The sequence below is a fragment of the Bactrocera neohumeralis genome, chromosome 3 (genome assembly GCF_024586455.1).
Source record: "Bactrocera neohumeralis isolate Rockhampton chromosome 3, APGP_CSIRO_Bneo_wtdbg2-racon-allhic-juicebox.fasta_v2, whole genome shotgun sequence".
Classification (NCBI taxonomy): domain Eukaryota; kingdom Metazoa; phylum Arthropoda; class Insecta; order Diptera; family Tephritidae; genus Bactrocera; species Bactrocera neohumeralis.
Genome location: NC_065920.1, coordinates 18,666,130 through 18,682,073, shown reverse-complemented (window position 1 = coordinate 18,682,073; position 15,944 = coordinate 18,666,130). Strand labels below are relative to the sequence as shown.

At 37.4% G+C, this 15,944-nt stretch overlaps 1 protein-coding gene across 3 annotated transcripts in view; it reads right to left on the bottom strand.

The window, feature by feature from the left end:
• Positions 1-15,944, bottom strand: part of LOC126754150 (bone morphogenetic protein receptor type-1B) — a 245,045-nt gene that overhangs the window by 75,244 nt on the left and 153,857 nt on the right. The window contains exon 1 of one of the 3 annotated variants that reach the window (XM_050466095.1): positions 3,580-5,861. The exons of the other annotated variants lie outside the window; for them this stretch is intronic. Coding sequence (XP_050322052.1) covers positions 3,580-3,613 — 34 coding nt within the window. The 5' untranslated portion in view covers positions 3,614-5,861. Of the gene's footprint in view, positions 1-3,579; positions 5,862-15,944 lie in introns of those variants that run through there. 3 annotated transcript variants of the gene reach the window in all.

The window sequence follows — 15,944 nt, the reverse complement described above, 5'->3', positions numbered from 1 at the left end:
GCAGATATATTTTTTTTTATTTTTAACAAAGGTTTTTTTTTTTAATAAATGATATGATATTGTACTCGTGATATGAGTACAGTGTTGAACAACATTATCAATCCTTTTAAAATTTAAGTGTTTTTGATAAATAGCTTAAAAACAGTATCTAATCTACACTAGGGTGTAAAAAAAACATCAGAAATCAAGTAATATTACAAAGTACTGATAAAAAATTATGTGAAATATAGTAACAGGAAGTGAAAGACGAAGTAAAAACTGATTTTGTGCAAATTAAATATGCCGAAAAGACTAAAAAATATATTTATTTTTATTCCAATTAACAAATAATTAATCAAATTAAATAAAAAATAATAATTAATGAAATAAAACAAATAATAATAAAATTAAAAACCTATCAATATTAAATATAAAAAAATGAAAAGAAATAATCAAATTTAAAACAAAATTAAAAATATTAAATATTAAAACAAATACCGTAACAAACATTAAAAAATACGATATCTTTATTTAATATTCATTTCAAATTTTCCTTTCAAAAATATTTTGTAAAAAATAATAAAAGAAATATGTTAACATATTTGAAAGCATCATCGAGACCACCAAAAAAATTAAATCACAAAAATTTAACAAAAAAAAAACAATAAAAAAACAACAATAATTATCAAAAAAATTCTAAAAAAAAATTATAATTTTTAATTATTATTGCTGATTACATTCACAATCGTGTTACTATTTTACTCCACCACACTATATGTAAATGAAATAAATGATATTTAACAACAAATACATGTCTTTTTTTTTGTAAATCCCACAACCATTGACCACTCGGCTCGAAATAATTGTATTGTTTGTAAAGAACGAATGTAAGAAAAAAGAAATCGAGCAAAATAAAGCATATTATTACAAATCCACTGCTTGCTGTCCATTTAAACCTTTAGTTTTTATGCTCAGCACGACCATAACAAATCGAGATTAAGAATTTGGTATTGCCTTCCTTTACTCTACCTATTGTATTTTCCCGTGTGTATGCTATTTATTATTGTTGTACATTTGAATAGTAAGCATTGAGAAAAGTCGAGGTTCGAAACGAATTAAACGGCCTGTCGGTTCGAATGATCGTTGATTGTGCATTTGTTTTGGTATTATTTGGTATTTTTTCCCTACATTATTTATCATGCACATATACACCCAAATATATTTCTATTTTCCTTTCTCTATTTTCTTTAGTGTTTGTGTCTAATACCATTCTTTCTTCTGAACTGCTTAAAGCGCATGATTTGAAAAAAAAACCCTAGCATTTGTGTTGTTTTTATTTACTATCACTTACCTTTCGCTCAAGCATTTTATGGGTTTTCATTAAATTTAACATTCACCGGTGGTTCGTGAGATTATTGGCGGCTGATATAACTGTGGGATCGTAATTTTTAATTTTACAATGCCAAAGCATTTTATTTTGTGTGCTTTTTTGGCAGTGAATGTAGAATGTGAATATAAGTATGTTTTCAAGTAATTGCTCTTAAAAGTTACAAAGAAATAATTCCCGTGAAAGGACGTCTTCCAACTTAAGCGAGTGGTTTCAATTATGCTAGCACTCGAAGACCCCGAGAGCTTGTTTAGACACACAGCTGATTTCCATGCATTACGTTTGGAAGCATAAGTTATTTATTCCTAATATTTGATTCACTAACCATAAGTAGGAAAAGTAAATACTAATAAAGCCAGCCGGTAACGAACGTTGACCATCCTGGACCCCTTAAACTCAAAAGAGTGGAACCTTCCTGAGGATAAGGCGCTCACTATACTTTTACGATTCAGCCTGCACCGGAAGAACCTTCAAATCGTCCACGTGCTAACGATTGAACAGTGCTCCCCGAACTCCTGAGAGGTTCAAGCGACCAACAGCAAAGATCAAGAGGACAACAGAATGTCTTTACTTGCAAAATTGTTGCTGTGACCAGCCATCCACATAAGTTTTGTCACGAACCAAACGATTTCGAACCTTCAAATGAAACTCTATTTACAATTAATAGGTTATCCAAGTTATTAGGTTAGGGTAGGTTGAGAGGTCGATCCCAACATGGATCTCATTTGGATAATTTATAATACTTAAAATCTCCTCTATTGGATCATAAGACCCTTACAAATCAACAATGTACCTTGGGCCTATCACAAATTTGTTAAGACGTTTCGGCTATGTCATCTGGTTTGCCGAAAGTAAGACTACCGAGATGTGTCAGCTTCAGTCGTGCAAAGGCTGGACGATGGAGAGAAAGCCCCTAGAGGTTTCCACCTCACCCTCCAACAAACAACAGTGACAACTAGGGTCCGTCAAGATTCTTAGCTTTACCTCATGGATGCCTATTGGGCAGTGTTCAGTAAGAACTCCTACAATTGCGACATGATGAACTCTGCTAAAGGTAAGTGTTCAGTAGATCTCCAGCATGGTACTCTATGCAAAAAGGAATTTACTGTCGCACAGGAGCTGGTCTTCGACCAGCGCATGCTAAGCGCACGTTATTACTTTATGAAGATTCGAAAAAGAATTCGCCTGATTCCAAGTCTAAATATGGACGTTATGGTTTTGATTCAATGAGTTGTGATGAATTCTTCGCTGAGAAAGACCAATAAGTATTGGTATCCTTGAAAACATAAATGCCTCACAGTCCTTTTGGAAGAACTTAATTTATACCCCGCTAAAGACCACCAACACATCACAATTTTTCAAGTAAGTATGAAAATCATTTCGGACCTAGTATGTTGTCTGAGTTGTATGGAAGAATGTTATACACAGGCTCTTCCTTCTCCTATGGCTAAAGTTGAAACAAGTCGATAGTCTTACTTTGGCCGAACCAAGAGACATAACCAAACTGACATTAACCACTTTAACAATTTTTTTTCATAGACAAAAGGCGCATTATCGATCGACGATTTCAGATGATCAATTATACACTAGTTTTAGGCGCCAAAACGGAATGCTGTCCAAGTGAGATCCCTGTTAGGGTCGACCTCTTAACTTAACCTAATCAGGTCTTAGGTCTGATCGGAAAGAGAGCAAATATGTGAGACTATTATAGGGAAAGAATTGCTTCTTCTTTTGAAATTACCGATCAAGCAGTCAATGTCTTTGAAGCCCTACCTCAGAAATTTTATTCGAAGTAATATTCGAAATTGAAATGCTGCCAAGGAATATACCTGGTATGTATAAACAATAAAAATCCTTCATAGACAGGCATTCGTTAATTTTAAACAAAAACAATAAAAACACACTAAATCGGGCATTAATTTGTGGCATTCTTCCGTGGTCACATTGGAATCTTATAATTATAAACGAAATATGAAATGACAATTAAGAAAAATGCGAAAAAATGCATTCAAACAAATGGACGGTAAAAACAGAGAAGAGCGGAGAGCAAAAACAAAATGCAAAAATTATTTAAAAAATATCTTAAGTAAGAAAACTAAGAATTTAACGAGTAAGGCAACCAAACAAGAACATATGTATGTGTCTGGTAAGTATGTCTGAAGGTTGAACGAAAAGCGCATAAAAACAGATTAAAATTTATTATTATTATTTACCATGTGCCTTCTTCTTTCTGGATTTCGGCGCCATTACTGTCGACTGTGACTGCGACTGTGGCTGCTGCTCGTTCTCGTTCTCTTTCTCCTTTCGGCTGTTTTCGCTTCCTTTTGGCTTTGCTGTGATCGCCTGCAACAGGCTCTACAACAAGCTGGCCTTTAAAATCTTTTATGAAGACTACGCAACAACAACAACAACATTAATGGGTCCACAGACCTCTCTAATTCTTTTTTGTCTTTCTGCTGTTCTTCTGCCACGCTTTGTTTTCGTCTTTTTTTGTTTTTTAACTGCCAAGCGGCTGCTGCACCTTCACAGAACGAATGTCCAAAACACCAAATACAACAACAACTACTGCTGAAGCATGGCAATAACACTTATGTGTGTGTGCGTATGTTGTTGTTTTGTAGAATAGTTACAGGCGTGCAGCGCGGAAGATCGTCGCCACCGTTTAAAATACGAGAGCTGCGCTCATAAATAAATGTCTGTCTGTCTGTATGTATTGCTGTATGGCCGTGCGATCGGCCAAGGTTCGCTACGCTCAAGTTGAGGGAATCCAAAGGCAAGCACAATAACAACAACAATAATTTTTAACGAACGACAGCTTAAAGTGATCAACAATAGGCGGCCGCGCGCAGCACACAATAATAATCACAGCAATAACTGCAACACTAACAACAACAAAAACAACTGAAATCAGGCTGGCGACAACGCTGATGCTGGCTCTTGTACTCGTATTCTCGTTTGGCGAGCGTACGTACGTCCGAAGATCAGTTATAACAAAAAAGACACAGGGTAACCTCACAAAAGGTGCACACGCTTATAAGCGGCTAACGAAAAGGTCGCCGGCTTCAAGTGGCTGCGGTGGCGGTGCTGTTGCTCTTGTTGCCGGAGATGCTGATGATGAGTTTGGCGTTGCCGGCGTATGAGGAGGCGCGACGTCGGAAGGTCGACGATTGTGTGGCGTCACTAAAATTATGGGTCTTTTGCGCGAATCTGTTATGCGCCTACGAGCCCCGTAGCTCCTTCAACTCCTTGCTGTTGTTGTTTTGGTTTTCGTATTTTTTTGCACAACTTCTCGCCTGCAGCTTACTGTCTGTCGGCTGCCGTCTACTCGTTGCTGTTACGCCGCACTTATTTCACAGCTCTTAAGCGGATTTGTGGAGTTGGCGGCTGTGATGGATGTGCGCCAAAGGATGTCAGTGAGAATTTTTTGTTTTTAATTCTTTATTTGTTGTTGTTGTTTTCTGCGTATTGCAATTTGGTTAATGCGCTACGTAGCGTAGTGTGAGCGCGTGATCACGTTGAGTTTAATTATAGGCGAAAGGTGACGATACAAATCAGGTGAAATTTAATCCAAGTGTAGTTGGAACTCGTGCCTGCCCGATCGGTTCGGTGGTGTTCGGTTTATTTAACGGTAGTGTGGTATTTTGCTGCTGGATTTTACTTTTGCTCCATATGTTGCTTGCAATTTGCGTTTAGTCATAAGCCACAAGCATATTTCCTACTCAACGCAATGTCAAATATGCCGTTAGCTCGCGTATTTGTTTTGTAATATGAACTCAATCGTAAATATATTTTTTTTACTATTTATTTATGTACATTTTCTATACACATTCGTTCAATTTATAATTAACATACGTTTTTTGTTGTTGTCAATTACACGCGCTCGCTGATAAAAGCAAAAAAATATATAACACAACAACACACGTCAAATCGTCGCAGCTTTGTTGCGCATACACAGAGTGGTGAAAAAAAGCTGTCAGCTTTAGCGCGCTTACTTTTTATATCTCAAACTGATAAAATGCACACGAAATAAATATCTGTTTCATTGAACTTAAAGAATTCGGGCATTACGCTATTTGTGCTGCATTACAGAGCCACGCACAGTTTAGACACCACAAACAACAATGCGTTGCAGTTATTTATAAATTTGTAGCATAAAATTATTTACTAACACGTCGCTTGTAGTCAAAAATAACACACAATAAAACATTCAATTATTTTCCACTCAAAAATTGGCTTGGAAATTTCGTTGAAATTATTTGCTTTACAAATTTCATAAATTCATATAAATAATTAACATTTATAGATTTCAAAAACACACGCTTAATTTTTCGTATTTTTCCGCTAAACAAAATTACACTTTCATAAAAATTATCAGCACTTTCGTGTTAAGAGTTGAAATTTGTTCTTAAAAAATCTTTAAACGTTCGCGACGAGTTGCCTTCGCTTACAAAACTACCGGTAGATACGTCACTTCACACGTACGACATATCAGGTACTGAATGCAACAGGCAGCAATCTCATCACAACAAACCGAATGCTCAGCAGTCACCGCCATATACGCGCACATACATACATACATACGTACGAACTCAAATCATTTTTATTCATTTACTTGCTTTTCTTTTGCTCATACAGCAGATACTACACCAAGGCAAGGCAAGGCAAAAACACCAAGAACAACAGCGTGTTGCATAGGCCAGCGAACAGTCAAGTCAGCAGAGCTAGGCCGGTCGGTTCAATGCGCCGAATTCGGTTATTCATTACAAAGAGCGTAATTTTTGTTTAAATCTTCGTTCTCTCTGTTCAGAGCAAGGCAACCATAATATTGGCGCTCGCCCCAAAATTGGGAGCGTTACAAAGTAAACAAACTACACAATAAAAAATATTTCATATTCACTTTAAATAGTAGAGGTCTTAAAACTACGTTGGAAAGGAGGTTATTGCATCAAAAAGGGTCTAAAATTAAAATATTTTTTTTACTTTACTTTTTTACTTTAAAACACATTTTTTCTGCCAAGTTTCCTTCGACAAAAAATTTAAATACAAGGATTTTAATTTGAATAGGAAAATTAAAAAATGTTCCCCGTTATCCAGTTTACGTCAAAAGGACAAAATTTAACGCGTCTTTCAATAAGGACGCTAAAAAAGTAGACCGGACAGCAAACGCTCTTTTGACAAATCTCTTCAGTAACGTTTTATTATTCATCATGGAAACATATACGATTCAACAACGAGTCGAAATTACTAAAATTTATTACCTAAATTCGGAGTCAGTGGCCTCAACTTTAAGAGCGCTACGTACATATATTCGTCATAATCGTCCTGTCATATCCACAATTGAGCGTCTAGTGGAAAAATTTGAATCCACAGGCACAGTACAAAATGTTGCCGCGCCAATTAGACAAAGTGCCCGTACTGTCGACAATATTGCATTGGGCATCTCTATGACGTCGTTGTGTCGAATTTTGCGAAAAGATCTTGACCTACATCCTTCCAAGATCAAATTGATGCAAGAACTGAAGCCGCTTGACCACCAGAACCGTCGTATGGTCGAGAATTAGGCTGAGCAACAACTCGAAAATGATCCGGATTTTCATCGAAAAATTATCTTTAGCGATGAGGCTCATTTCTGGCTAAATGGCTTCGTCAATAAGCAAAATATGCGTTATTAGTCAGGCAGCAATCCACACGTACTCCTGAGCTACCATTGCATCCCGAAAGAATTATGGTTTTGTGCAGTATATAGACCGGCGGCGTCATTGCGTCGTACTTCTTCTGTTCTCTTTATGATACACGTATATTTTTGGCCCGAATTGAATGATATGGACTTGGACAATATGTGGTTCCAAAAGGATGGCGCCACAAGTCACACAGCGAATGTCACAATCGATTTATTGAAAACCAATTTTGGTGAACTCACGTTACGTTATCTCACGAAATGGCCCAGTCAATTGGCCGCCTCAGTCGTGCGATTTGTCGCCGTTATACTATTTTCTGTGAGGCTACGTCAGGTTTATGGGCTAAAGAAATCGAGTTCCATACATAATGGCATCAAATGTACTTTCACAGGAATAAAGAATGATATCCCATATCTCTTATTGAAAATGTCGTTATAAGTACAAAAATGATAAAAATAAAAAATAAATAAAAAGAAAAATATAAAATAATAAATAAAAACATAAATATAAATAAAATTAAAAAAATAAATATAAATAAAAAGACATAAATAAAAAAATAACATAGAAGACCTTATTAAGACTAACTGATTTTTTCTGCATGTATCCAAAACACCATGAGAAAATATGAGAGCGAGCATATTCCATTAAAAGGAGCAACAAATGCCGCTCTCTGCGCCAAACAAGTTTTGAGCGCAGCAACAAAAACATTGCGGCTCCCAAATATCTCGAAACACTCACACACAGAAAGAAATATGAGAGTGAGTGCAAGAGTGGAGCATAAACGCTCCCAAGCGATTTACGCCAACTGATAAGTCAGCGAGTGCCAAATGTGACTCGGAGTATCCAACGAAAACTTATTTATGCTCGTGTAAATATGTTCTTATATCTCGATGTTTGCATGTGTGTAGATATATTGGAGCATATTTGTAGCTATAATACTGTTTTGTTAATAAATTGTTTTTCAACTTGAATGAGCATAAATACACATACAAACACACACATGTAAGTGGAGAGTGTGTATGCGTGTGTCTGTTTACTTGTGGGTAGAATTGTAAATTTGTGAATTGTGAGTGGGGTTACGCGCTCACGTTTTACCCTGCACCCACAAACAAATGCATATGCGGCACAATGCTCTCTCGTGTAGCTCGTTACTGTGTGTGTTTGTATGTATGTTTGTTTGTATGAATATAATGTTTTCTTCTACTTTTTCGTTCTCATTTCTTTATTATTGTACTCCGGTGTTATTGTTGCTACATTTATTTGGGATTTCTCGACTTGGCTAGGAGCGAGGTTGGAGTAGCATAAATCCAAATGTCTGTTTGTATGTACATATATTTATGCATTTATTATTATTCTTTTTATGTATGTATGTATGTATGTATCTGGCAATCGCAACCATGACTGGCGTATCTCAATATTATATCTGATAGTTTGGACAGTTTTTGTGGCGAGTAAGCTGTGCTGCTGCTGCCTTACACCCTTTACATGCCGCGGTCCATTCGACAATTTGGATGCTGGGCGGCTGAGGGTCCCTATACATACATATGTACATATGTATGTATATAATAGTGGTCAGTGTTCGGATAAATTAAAGCAACAAAAATGCTGACTTTTGGTAAGCAGTTGATTAGCTTTTCATCCACATACATACATAAATATAACATATACATACATATGTACATATCTTTGAGCTGTCTTTTTTCGAACCCTCGGCCTTTCACTTCAGCCTCAATCATTTTCCCATACATTTCGCTACTTGTTCCGGTTCAATATTTTGCATTTCGCGAAAAAAACGGTACATATGTACATACATACATGTATGTACATACATATATGTGCAAAGACGTTTACATGCTGCTTTCGCAATGCACATGCAACATACTATTTTTCTTCTAAGCGCATTGTGTTGCAACATATATTATTAGCAACGCCATTTGCTCGCTTTAATTGTAATTTAAGTCCATTTTAGCATTTTCTGGCATTATTATTGTTTTGATTTTTATTTTTAATTTCCTTTTGTTTTTAGCTGCAGCGTTTTCTCCTTTTCCATTTTCTATTGCAAGCAAGCATTTCTGATTGGGTGTTACCGCAGGCCACTATTTCGACACGTTCTAGAGCATAACGATCACGTCATATGCCATGTCTAATAGCCACAATATGTATACAGACTTTTTACGATCGCTGTAAAAATACAGTTTTAGCACAACAACGGTATTTCTGGTGCATTCTTATTATTATGCTCCATTTTGTATGAAAAAGTCACGCAAATAATGCGAAATTATTGCATTTTTTATAAGCTTTTGCGGTAATATTGCAAATATTAGACCCGTTCGCTTGTAAACAAGCGCCAGAATAATACTCGCTAGTATGAAAAATATATTACAAGCAAGAAAAATCGTAGATGTCGGTTGAACCTTTCAAAAATGCATTCTTACATCATTGACTAGGAAAATTATCTGTGCCAAATTTCTTGAAGATATCCCGTCAAATAAAAAAGTTTCCCATACAAGGACTTGATTTTGATCGACCAGTTTTTATGGCAGCTACATCGGGGGTTCCGACATATGAATATCTTCTTGGCGATAAGGCTATGGGTGCAAAATTTCGGATCAATATTCGGAGGCAGCTTTTTTCAGGGACGTGAGCGACAACAGAGCGGCAATATCAAGATTGAACTCGCAAGCTGTGCGCTAAAGTTAGTAAAGTTAGCATCAAGCTACTTCGTTTTGGTGCCGGAATGGCTGAAAACTTTAAAGCCAATGACGAGGATCTATGGACCATGCGTGCGCTTAGCAGGCGTCCAGCTCTTGTGCTACTGTGAGGTCCTTCTGACTTGGAACTTCTTGCCTCTGGCACCGTTTATATTGCAGCAATCGTAGGACTTCTTGGTGCATATTGTCCAATAGATATTTCAATATACTCCAATGCAAAAAATTCAGTCGGTCACAACTGTCAAAGCTTTATAGGAAAATGTGAGATGAAAACAGCCAAACACTTTCTCTATTGTCCAGCCTTTGCAAGACTAAGGCTGAAACATCCACAGTCTTACCTAAGGCGAACTAAGAGACAAACTGACAAACGCCTCAATAAATTTGATATCGGCTCAAAGCGCTTTGTGGATTTATGAGGATCTTCATGATAAGTGTTTAAAGGTATTCTAGGTGCCACAACGAACCGGCGTTTTAAGCTGTCTAAATGAGATACCTCTTAGAATCGACCATTTTAGCCTAAACTGACTTTGTGTCTTTACTTGTCTCGCCAAACCTTAAAGTTAATAAATTTACTGTCCCAGCCATAAAGAAAATAGCTGTCGGACATTTTCGAAAATGATTCGCTTTGTCTCAAACATTGAGCAGAAAACTGGAGAATCCGGGCCGAAATGTGTTATATAGTTTTAGGTAAACAATTTTTTGATTAGTATCCGAAATCCACTAAAGCAATTTTAGGTGTGCGAACCAGCTCACAATACTTTCTATAACGCTTCCATATTTACTTCAACACACAGGACGACTGCACTTCGATCTTTTCATATTTATACCGACTTTCATATTTATATTGTTTAAAGTTAATAGGGCTTTGGCCTTCGATGTCCTGTTAGATAAGCTTCGATTTGTCCTCATGGAGCACATACTGTTTGTGCTATACAGCGTCTCTACGGCACAAGATTAATACATCTTACGGTGAATTAACTCCGTGAACAAATCTTTGCTTGGCCCTTATCGACTAGAAAGCCACCGGGAAGAGTCACCATAGGAGATTCAACTTTTCCTATACCGGAAGTTTAGGCACATTATTGATAAATATTTTATTAAATAATTTTATCGAACATAGCTTAACTTGAATTTATCATAAAAAGTTTCCAAAAGATGTATGACATCACATTTCCGTAGCAGATCTCTCTCTTTCAGTGACATTTTTTCCTTACGCCTGACTTTCTCTTCTGTGCCTTGATTTACAAACCCTTCAGCTAAGTCATCAAACATCCGCGATCAAAACCGCTCGAAACTAGTTAGAAAATTGAGGCGATCACACCGGAAATCTTTTCGCAAGCATCCAAAGTACATCAGACATAAATTTAAAATTTTAAGCAGATTTTGAAAACTTAGCAACTGTAAACCTTTCAACACACTTTTCCAGCACTTCCTCGAAGTGAAGAGAAGACGGCGACCTGTAAATCTCAAATATATACATACATACATCTCATATTGTAAGATAACTTTCCTTCAGTCCACAATGATAGTACTTCAAGATATAGGTTCACCGAAAGGTGGGACTTCCTCAAAGATGACTCGAAGCAAATACACGCATCCCATATTGTAAGACAATTTGTCTTCAGTCCAAAATGGTAGTACTTCAAGGTTCGCTGAAATTGTGGAACTTTCTCAAAGTGAACAGAAGACGACGACCTGTAACTCTCAAATACATACATCTCATATTGTAAGTCAATTTGTCTTCAGTCCACAATGGTACTAATTTAAGGTATAGTTTCAATGAAATTGAAGGACTTCCTCAAAGTGAACAAAAGATGATCTGAATCTCAGACAAATACTTCCCATATTGTATAATTTGCCTTCAGTCAACAATTGTACTTTAAGGTTCACTAAGAGGTGGGACTTCCACAAAGTGCACAGAACACGACAGTTTACCACAGAAGTTACACCAAATAAGTCAGTAAAAATTCAAAAGACTCTCAGTTCGTGATTTCAATCTTTGACTGTGCCGAGGAGCGGAAGTATTTTGACGAAGTTACTCGCCATTGTATTTATGAGACACTAAGAAGTAGTAGAGTACAACTTCGTGTGATTAATTATAAACCCAAACCAATTCCATCCACTGCACCTGCCCCATTTCAACCAACTTCAATATAATCCCACAATAATCTCACCAAAATAATTACATAAAAAGGTAGTGCGGGCATTATTTATACAATGAAGAACAGCTGCTTTTCTAATGTCAACAAGATGCAAATAAAAAAATGTGGAGAAGGAAATATTTGGAGCACTGACAGCCAATACCCACATGCGGCCACTTCAACGCGGTGCGTAAACCATATATCTCGGCCTGCATATGACTATGGAAGTATATATGAGTGTCTCCTAATCATCAAACAGAAGTGATTGTCAGTCAAAAAGCGATAAATACGCGTCTTCGAGATAAGCGGCAATAAAAAAGGAGACGACGAAGAATACAGTGAGATATTTAAAACCCTTTGGTGTTAAAATAGACTCGTAAAAAGAGGAATACAGTTTTTTTCATGAAGCTTATACATTGTGAGTTGGAGTATAGGAATAACCATGTATGCGGCATGTAACTGCCAGCGGTGTGAAGGCAGCGCGCCACAATTGAGTGGGCTATTTTGGTGGCATCGAGTGAGATCGAGCATTTTTGTAGGTGAAGTGGTAAGGAGAGCAAAGTAGAACGAAAAAGTGTTTAAGCGCGCTACATGACTCCTACACTTTGTAAGAGATCACACCTCGGCTGTTGTGCGGCCGATCGATTGTTGGCTTCCAAAGTCTGCGGCGCGGCAACGTACGTGGTGCTTGCGCTCCTCGGCTGGCGGCTTGTGGCAACGCGTTGCTACGTGTCTTTCTCGTTGCTTCGTTTTGTATTTATCGCGCAATTTTTTTAGATTTTTTCCTTATTTCATGTAGATACGAGGCTTGGCCCTGCTGATTGTAAAGGCAGCTGCATGGTGTGTGGACTTCTTTCTCCTCGTCGTTTGTTTTTTCTATTGCTCATTATTTTCAAAATGCGACACTGCACTCCTTTACGTTTGTCTCGAGTTTATTACGTTTTGTTTTGTTTAGCCAGATCTTGCATATCTGTTCTCACAAAAAATAAACACAAAACTGGAGCACACGTGTTAGAAAATGTGCAGGCGTTGCAAAATTGGTGATCTTTAGAGCAAAAGGTCTTATAAATGTCGTATAATGAGGAAAAGAGGTGAACTTCTTTAGACATACTTAATAAGATATGGAGAGTGTACATTTGTTTTTTCAAGTTTTGTTTAAGCATAGGTGAATGAATAACCAGATTAAGCGACCTACTTTATCTACGGGATGTGCTGTGATTTCGGGGCGAAGTCAATGGAGAAGAGCTGCAGTGAGCTTTTTCCCTGATGGATCGAAGTTAAGAGAGAGGATAGAAGGTGGTCTTTTCTGTCAGGAGCTGTAGCGTCTTTCATGTGGATATATACTGCCCCGGAGTGCAGTCTCCTTCAGTTAAGTCTGCATTCACTCTGATAGCCGAGCAGCAATATTGGCTTTGAGCTCGCTGACCCAGGCACAGCAGAAGCGCCGGAAACCGCAAAGCCAATGGCTAGCTAGGGAGGGCACTGGTATCCGGGACGTGGCCATTGGATAAAAGGTGCAGTGAGCTTCTTCACGGTTGGATCGAAGTTAAGAGGAAGGATAGAAGATGGGCTTTTCTGTCGAGAGCTCTCCATAAATTCTAATTTTAGACCACCATACCTTTATAGCGTCTTTCAAGCGAATATGGCTGCTATCAAGGTAGCGGTAGACAGTCAAAATAGCTCAAAACTAGTCAAGAAGTGCATGATCTCATTAGTAACAGCTTTGAGCTTCTTCCATATTAGACTTGCATGGGTTTCCCGATCACACCGGAATCACCGGAAACTGCAAAGCCGTTGAACTGGCTAGGGAGGGCACCATTGCCACAATTTCATTCAACTGAAAGCGAGTCAGTTGCCTGATATCCTCTTACGATCTAACGCTGGACCTATGGACCTTCAGTGCGCTTGGCAAGCGGTGATCAACAACAAGTACTTGTGCGCCTGAGGGATCCTTCTGACCAAAAGTAAACAGTTAGAGGTCCAAACTACTTGCGCATAGCAAAGTCAATCTCGCCGTTATTGTAGACGCTCTGATTGGACAATGCCTTGTCTACTTAGGTTCCACTAAATATTTTGTCAGACGCTCTATGCCTAAGCTGTATGGGGGAAGCCTAATCGGAATCATCTTGTTACTTTTCCCTCTATTGACTGGCTTTTGTCAGACTGAGATTGAAATATTTCGGTAGACACACCTTGGAAGAACCTACCGAAGTGGCTTGCAATGATATTAACCATCATAATAAATTTGTGGTAAGCTCAAAACGTTTCGTGGATGTATGAGGTGATCTACTAGGAATTTTTGGGTAACACAAAGGACAAATATCTGCTCAAGTGAAACTCAACGATTTTGGATCAACCCTATGGACTAACCTAACTGATTACTTATGAACACATGAAGGTAAAACAGATATTTATCGATCTTTAGATTTTCGAAAATAGCTTATTGTTTCAAAGTGATTCCTCCCCCATTTATATTTTTTTGTTATAGCATTTGAAATGTGTATTATATGCACAGAGTTGCCACCAGTCACGCCCGCATTGATACTATTTATGAATATTTGGTCGCTTGTTTTTTTGGTTTAACTCTTGCGAAAGAAAACATTGGTCGTTTAAATTAATTGGTATTTATTGTGTCGCATTTTTGTTGCGGCCATAAAAACTAACACGATTAGCTTTTGTGTCGCGCGTATTTCATTAACGATTTGTGTGCAAATTTTGTACAAAAAAAATCAAAATGGTGAATTAATAAGTAGCTGTTTGTTAATTTCATTTTGTTGTTTTAATTTTACTATTTCGCCGATTTTTTGTTAAAATTTGCGTGAATTTTTGCTCCAACGACCTTAGCACGCGTTTCATCAGCAGATATTATTTATATGTGTAATTGACTGCCTTTTGTTTTATAGCTCATGTTTTGCATGACAATGCATAATTAATGAATAATTAAAATTTAAATTATGACGTAGTTTATTCGATATTGACGAACGGTTGGCTTGCTCTAATAAACGTCAAGAAGCTGGAGGTTTTAGTATGGACAACTTTTTTCTAAACGCTTTTCTAACAGTTGTTGATCTTTTTCCAAAATATTCGATTTTTCCAAGGTTGAAGCAGTACAGCTTTTATTTTATAGTTACGTAAGTAGGATTACGCCATGAGCTTCAGATTCATCCTGAGAGCCTTTACCATACCAAATCAATTTCTCATATCGTTACGTCTAAATTCAGACTTTAGACAGGGATTACGCCGCCTCTTTATTTCTATCGTTTTCTTGGGTTTTCCTAACAGACCAATTTAACAAATTTTTGTTATTTTCACGTCCATGTGGGGCTTTAGGGTTGGGTTACGCACCGAGTTTTTAACTTTCTTCGAATCTGTACGAATTCATAACCAAGGTATTGCCGAAAAGACTTCACGTTTTCAACTACTTTACAAGTAAAGAACAAAATTATCAATCGAAACTTCTGTTTGATGTATAAAGTTTATTGAAATTGTTAGAGAGACTAATTGATCTGTATTTAGGTGGTAATATTCCAAGGAATAGATATGGCAGGTCAGGAGCAAAGGCAGTGTCCGTTGTTACTTGGCGATAGTGGCTATAAGTAATTTACATTGGAAATCTTTCTCGACATCGGAAGCCAAATGATACTTTGACCTCTCCATTAATCCTAACAAATTTGAACTGGTTTTATTCACTCGGAAGAAACAAATCACGGAGACGCCAATACCACAGTAAGATCTCGTGGAAACCCAATTTCAAGGAAAGAGCAAAGTGGGAACTCTCTCCAAAAGTATTTCCTTGGCTATCTGAAACCGCAGCTTTTGTAGGGTGACGATTGCTTAACGTGCTGCTCTAATCAGTACCCCACCAACTATGGCGCTCAATACCTTGCTCATAAATATAGGCGTAAGGTCGCGAAAGCTGCTCTCATACTCAGAGATGAAGGTTATACATATATATGACTGCGAGCACGGCTTTCTGGAATCGTCGCACACTTTGATTTCATTCTAAAATACTTGCATTACCAGATCACCGAGCTTAGCCCCGGTTGTC